We start from the raw sequence: 7106 nt of genomic DNA on the forward strand, positions 1-7106 counted from the left end.
CCCCTCACTGCCCCTGGCCTGACCCTGGCCTGTCACAGGATTGCTGCCCTTTGTGTCATGCTTCTCCATGCTGACTTTGGAGTGGAGATTGCAGGTACAATGTGAATTGTTCTCAGTGTGTTTTCAAAGATCAGAATAACAATGGCATTTGCTCAGCTCACTCACTCACACTCATTGATCACTTGCCCCCTCTTTCTCTGCCTCTCTGATCACATCAACTGTGCTTTTAACCATGTTACATTAGCCAGTATTGACTGTATTTTCACACAGAATTACTAAATCATGCAATTCTCTGCCCAATTGTCTTAAATATATATTTTCTTTGTAAACTGATGTATTTCATGCATACTCTGTCACTACTAAGCAATGAATCTGCATGGGACGCATAAAAGGGACCTTTACACATAAAAGTCTGTGTAAAAGTCTTGAGAAGTTCTGCAGTTATGTAAGTAATGTAGGCACCAGGTTCAGACAATGACAAAAAATGCATGAAATGAAAAATACAATATCTTGGCTCGTGCTGTATCGATTATGGAACTTTTCTTTTTAAACTATCGGACAATGTTAAAGGATCACTAAATCGGTGGAGTTCTCTTTTAAAGACAAGTTACATTCTGTCTGTCTGTGTGATGTTAAACTGCATGCAAAGCAACGCCACTTGGCATCTTACTGGGAGGTGAAATGCTGGTATGATGTGGCGAGCTGTGTGACAGCAGAGGGTTCATACTGTGGGGTGGTAGGCTGACGGAGTCCATGGCCAGCTTCTGCCTGAAGGCTTCCTCTTTACGCCGGTTGGCAAACCAGTTGTAGACTCGCACTTCGGTGACCAGATTAGAGCCGAGGCCCTGAGCTTTGGAGGGGGAGACGCCTCTCTGAAGACATTCAGCTCTGCAGAAAACAGGTGAACAAGGTTAAAAAATTAGGATTGATATCGTTTGGTTTGTATTTGTCTAAGAAGGTAGAGGAAGGTCATGTTAATCAACCTGTTGCACTCTTCTACCAATGATTCCCTCTCCTCCTTGCTGGGGTTTTTCTGCCTTTCATAGGCCTGGTACAGGATTTGTTGGGACGCAGGGCCCCATTTGAAACGGTTACGTCTCATTTTCTTGCAGGAGGGTTCGCTGCCAACCTCTTCACCGGGCGGTCCCATGCCCTGACCGGACGGGTTGAACTCTGGGAAAAAAAACACCTGATCCTGATTGCCTTTGTCTGTCATGTTGCTGCCAGAGCCTAGCACTGCCTGGTTGAACTCTGCAAAACAAGAAGAGCTACATTCAATATACGTTTCAAAATGCTTTCTTTTATTGCAAAACCACAGAAAGAAAACACAGATTGTAAAAGTAGAAGTTAGTCAGACAGATGATAGTGTGTTTTTTAATGAATCAACAAGTAATTTGTTTTCCTTTAGATGCATTTTGGCAAACTTCAGTTTTCAGTACTTAGCAAGATTATGTCATCCAGCCTAATGACAAAATGTCCAACCCAACTTGATATCCCTGCAGGTTCTCAACCCAAATAAAGAGCTGTTTTGCTGTCAACTACACATTACAGGCCAGGGCGAGGCTGTGAGAAACTCAAATATTAACTTACGTCTGAGAATTTCCCGCTGTTTCCTGACGTACCAGGTGTAGAGGGCCGCTCGCTTCTGTGTTTTCATGGGCGTGCCTTTGTTGAGATGCTGGGAGAGGTGAGATTGGTTCAGTCCTGTAACGTCCACCACCTCCCGTTGGGGGATGTTGTGCTGTTGCATGTAACCTTTGATCATGCGGGCAGCACGCCATGGATCCTCTCTGGGTTCAGATAAAACACAGCAGCACAAATCAGTCATTTTACCACTGGACTAAGTGCAGCTTTTAGAGGGAAGTAGAAAAGAGCAAACACACCTTTACTCACATTTATGGCTGAATTAAAGTTGTTTGGTCAAATGAATTAAAGGTAACCAGGAGTTTGGTTGTAAGTTGATATAAAAGTTGTGTATTTATGAAATACACTGATCAAACACACATGAACTTGTTCCTTTTCTTTAGCTTTTTCAAGGCCTCCAGTTTAAAGGGCAACAAGTCCACTCACTGACGACCTGTTGTGTGTATCAACGTCGCCCGTTCAGTAGGCTCTACAGTTTTTTCAAAAGTTAGTTTAAGTGGATTCAGGCTGGTTGAGAAACTTAGACTTAGCCTGGCAACAGTTGGACAGGGTTTGTGTAAATGTGAAGCAAGCATGGACAAAAAAAAGCAAATGAAAAGATAAATTTGTCAGATTTTTTTATATGCTATTTGTAAAATGTATAAAAACTTGGCCTCCGAAAAATAGTCACTGTAAGCTACATATGTATGTATTTATCCACAGGCCTATCAGATGTTCTTCATTACGTCACGGTACAGTAATATACTTGTCTTTAAATGAATTTAATCTCAAAGAAATGCGAAATTCACTCCAAAAAATAATGGTGTTTATGTATTTAAGAAATTACATTCAGGGCCTACTTGTGTAAATATTAACTTTGACTCCATATATGAATTTAGCATTAAAATTATGTTCTTACCTGTAGAATAAGCCCTTCACATTTTTCATTAGGACTTAACGTCATAGTTCTGCAGCAGCAAGGATATGTACCAAAAGCTCCCCGGAGGTATACCGGAGCCTTGGCCGGTTACCCGGGATAGACACACCGTCGTCGGTAACTGGAGCGAATGTACACGCGTCTGTTTGATTAGGAGAACGTGGAGGCCTACATAAGTCTGCGGGTTAAGTGGGAGATGTTAGTTTATAACTTTTGACAATGAATAACCCGATCTCCATTCACTCTAATCACACGCCACTGTGTATCTTTCAGTTGATGATTTATAGAATAAAATTAATAATAACTTAACCACACGTGGCTTAGTTTTGATATTCTTCCGGTCTTGTTTCAGCCTTAAATATTTATTTTGCAGTGAATCAAGTCCTCTGAATGGAATTTAGGGATCACGAGTTATATTTTATTTTGGCATGACAGACAAATGAACAAATGGAAACAAATTTGAGTCCTAATCAAATATAAATCAAAATGCATTATTGTGACTATTATTGTTATTAGTAGTAGTAGTAATAGGCCTAGTAAAATTAGTAGTAGTAGGTATTATTATTATTATTATTGTGGGCTATTATCGTATTTATTAAAAGTGTTAATATTAAATAATTACAGGCTACTCGGTTTTTTGCCTGTAAATTCTCAGCCATAAATTGTTTAGCTTACTTTCTCTTCATGTCGCCCTTTGCCGGATTTTTAGCCTATCCTTAGGAGGGGGGGGGGGTATATAGGCCCCTAGTTAATAATAAATAGATTTAAGTTCAGCTGATATTTTCCAAAGGTAAAGAAATAATAATCCATGTGGATAATTAGTAACCAGACTGTGAAAACAGAACCGCGGCGGGTTATTTTAAAATTGTAAACAAAGAAGGAAAATGCATTTTTAAAAGGCTATAAAAAAAAGGCCAATTTAATAAAATATCTGCTTTATTGTCTAACAATTATTTGAACTGCGCTCCAGTAAAAAATGATAACCCCGAGCGCGTGTAGTCACTTTCTCATTTCACCCCTAATAACGCGCTTAGTCTTCATTTTCAACTTTTTTTTTTTCCACAGTTAAAAAAAACTTGGATAAAGTAGGAACACTTACGATAACATGCGATCCACCTCCGCCCTCTGCTCGGCGGCCTCTTCCGTGTTGAGCGACTGCAGCTCCTTCAGGATCGGCGGGGTGTCGTAGTCGTCCCCGTCCTCGGAGCCCTCGTCCCCGGACAGCTTGCCCTTGCTGTGGCCGTTGGTGAGCGTGTGGAAGACGGGCTTGGAGTCGGCGTCCGCCCCGTTCATCTTGCCGCTGTGAGGAGGAGCGGGTGACATGGATATGTTCTCCAGTTTTACTCCAAAGACCGGCGCGTTGAGGTCCATATCATCCAGGGCCTGGATCAGAACATCTTTGGTAACCCCTGAGTCCAGCAGGGCGCTGAGGAGCTCCTGCTGCAGGGATGTCAGCTTGGATACCATTTTAGAGAACATTAAAAACACAACATAGGCCTGCTGTGTGCGCGCTGCAGCAGAGGGGGAAAAACGAAGGATATAGAGGGATATAATAATTAAAAAAAAAAGTCAAAATAAAGTTCCTTCCTTGCTCTCCGCTCCAGTGTTGTGGGGAGTTTACCGCTTCAGACACCTGCTCCGAGAAGCTGCTTCACTTCCCTGTTGCAGAGCAGGATGGAGCTACTTTGTCATGATGCTTTCTGAGTGCAGGGGGGTATAAAACGTGGTAATGAGTGGGCCGGCTGATGGGAGCCTTATGTAAATCCACTGAATAAGGCCCGCTCTGGGCCGAGGTAGACATGTGTTTACACTGCAACACTGCTGCTTTTATTGGCTCCCCCTTATCAGCAAAACTTTCATGGACTTTGGACCCTGTTGTATATGCCATAAAGACTTTTAAGAAAGGCGAGCTGCAATTATATTCACACCGCTAGATCCAGCGGTTTTATCATAAGGCCTTGAAGTAGTGGTCCGGGAAACAATGTGTAGCCTATGTATTTATTTGACTTGTTAAATGACTTTATTTAGGCTACATTATTAAGCTATTAAAGTGTACTTATTATTGCCTAATGGGAAAATCGTATAGGTGTTAATGAGCTGTTGTTGCGTGTTTGTTTCCTTTGGAGATGCCTAATCTCATTAGTTTTAGGCAAATAGTGTCACATCAATTGGCCATGTAGAAATGTTTATGCATTTAAATTGTTATGCAGTAGGCGAATTAGAATACGTTTTCCAACTTTATTTGAAAAAGCAGCCACTATTTAGTAGAAATAATCTCTAATAATAATCCATGGAGCTCTATTTTTAGCGTTACAGTAATAATGAAATAGGAGTATTGTATTAGTATTTCACCTAAAAAGATTTAGTGTAACAGTAGCCTCTAGGCTACTCTAGGCTATACCTCGGGACAAGAATCCCTTTTTAAAGTTTGAAATGGTCTAAATTGTCTCTTATCAGAGCACAATGCCAGGGACAATATAAACCATTTGGGTCCCTTAATGGAAACGCCTTGTTTTATCTCACTTTATTAGAAAACCTTCACTTCACTCAGGATCACTCAGATCGTTCATGTAAGAGCAGACTGGAGTTATTAGGGACCTTTCCGCCTTTGTTTCCATGTGATCTTCTTCTGTATACAATAATAAAGCTGTTTAGCTGTTTGCCCTCATTTAAACTAATAGTCTCCTCTGACACAAAGCCAGACATTAGAGGGACTCCCAGCAGCAGGTGCAGCGCGATGTTAAAGCTGTCCCATCGGACTTTAAAGTTCAAGCAAACCCATCAAAATTTTTATTGTAAACTTCTCCTAAACGTGTTTTTTTGCATATATCAAATTAGATGTCATGGGCTACATACAGCATAGACAATATCAAATCAAAAAAGGGGAGATGAATCTTAAAAAAGGGGAGATGATTCTTAAAAAGTAAAATGCGCGAACGTTTTATGTTATGTTTTATATGAGTCTGGATGTGTTGATGTCCTGATGTGGTTTACAACTCAGTCACAGCAATTATTTCTGAAACTTGAATGTGCAAAACTGCTGCATTTTCCATGGTGATCTGACGAATATTCAACATCAAATCCGTCAGGGAGGCCTGTGGCTACATGGCTATAATATGTATATACAGTATATCTAAGCCCACTACTATAACCATAGCCATATCTTATTATATGTATAATGTATATGGCTATGGTTATAATAGTGGCTTTAGATGAGAACATGTAGTTACTGGAAAATGTCGAAATCAAAAAATGGTTGGGCACTTAAAGTTAAAAACCCAAGTTGGACTCGTGCCAGACGCATGGATCATTTCACACGACGGGGAGACAAGTTAAACAGTTAGTGTCAAATCATTATGGGGAAAAAAGAAAAAACAGATACATGCTAAAAGAAATTTATAGAGCTGCACATTGTAGGCGACATCTTGATGTGTTGACATGTCACAGCTTATTATCAGCACGGGGGATATGTTCAGTGTGTTTATTAGAATAAACCCGTTGAGATCTCGTTTTTGAGGGGGGCCAACAAATAGACTGACTCACACCTTTGGGTTTAGAAACGAATATTTTAAGCTTATAGCGACACTCCGACCTTGTGTGTGTGTGTGTGTGTGTCAGAAGTGACAAAGATTGACTTAACAAAAATGAAATGGCAAAAACACCCTTCACAGTGAAATGCCATGGCATCTGAAATGAGACGTAAGAGGTAAAACTGTCACTTTCCCAAACAAATTTATGATTGCAATAATTCATGCAATTAATTATTGCATGAACTATTAGAAATGGCTACATAAACACTGCAAAAAAATAGCAGGCTGTTTGTAGTCTATCCAAAATGACATTGATAATAATAATAAATATTCGTATTTGAAAATGTATTGAAATACTAAAAGATATTCATAGATGTTGACTTAATGTGAAGCCACATGAGATGAATGACATGTAAAGTGTAACTCAGGTAAAGGTGGTTTAGAGTGGGAGCCTGAAAACTGACCTGGAACCAGAAGAAGATTACTGTACAGCAGGTTAGGGTCAGGGACGCAGTTGGCATAGAAACCATATATTCAAACAAAACTTCTTAAGTATCAAACAAATAATACTCACTGAAAGTAAAAATTAAATTCTCATCTCAAAAGTAACCTTTTGAAGACAAATGAATATGTGTATTGGTCTGTTACGCTCCCTCCTTCGGCTTCCTGACTTTTGGCTTGCACTTCTGTCACACACCTTTCGGGTGGGCGGGTCTTGTCGGGAGTACGTCCCCATTGGCTTATGAGTTTTTGAGTGACAGCCAGGTGAACAGTGAAGTGAGGCAAACAAGATTTCGGTTTTGGGGGCAGACACCCTTACCAGCAGCACTACTGGATTCTTACAAGAGATAAAAAGTGTAAGTATTGATACAGTATGTTGTCTGTGATGCACTTGACCTTGTGTTGTTTTGTGGTCTTAAAGTTAAAGAGTAAAGCTAAGCTACATTAGCATTTAAACTTAGGCTAACTGCTATCTATAATGATTGCTAGGTAGAATATTGTTTCACAGTCATCTT

The 7106-nt window shown here is 40.1% G+C and overlaps 1 protein-coding gene across 4 annotated transcripts in view; it reads right to left on the reverse strand.

Moving 5' to 3' along the window:
- The window catches only part of hnf1ba (HNF1 homeobox Ba), a 19556-nt gene extending 12863 nt beyond the window's left edge, over positions 1-6693 (reverse strand). Inside the window, exons 1-5 of one of the 4 annotated variants that reach the window (XM_034867517.1) lie at positions 6555-6693; positions 3660-4071; positions 1591-1790; positions 984-1251; positions 671-888 (exon numbers count right to left, since the gene is read on the reverse strand). In XM_034867517.1, the coding sequence (XP_034723408.1) occupies positions 671-888; positions 984-1251; positions 1591-1790; positions 3660-4039 (1066 nt within the window). In that variant the 5' untranslated portion in view covers positions 4040-4071; positions 6555-6693. Of the gene's footprint in view, positions 1-670; positions 889-983; positions 1252-1590; positions 1791-3659; positions 4338-6554 lie in introns of those variants that run through there. The other 3 variants (XM_034867519.1, XM_034867518.1, XM_034867516.1) reach the window with 3 other exon arrangements.
- Positions 6694-7106: the final 413 nt, after the last annotated feature.

This window comes from Etheostoma cragini, chromosome 3 (assembly GCF_013103735.1).
Source record: "Etheostoma cragini isolate CJK2018 chromosome 3, CSU_Ecrag_1.0, whole genome shotgun sequence".
NCBI classification, from domain to species: Eukaryota; Metazoa; Chordata; class Actinopteri; order Perciformes; family Percidae; genus Etheostoma; species Etheostoma cragini.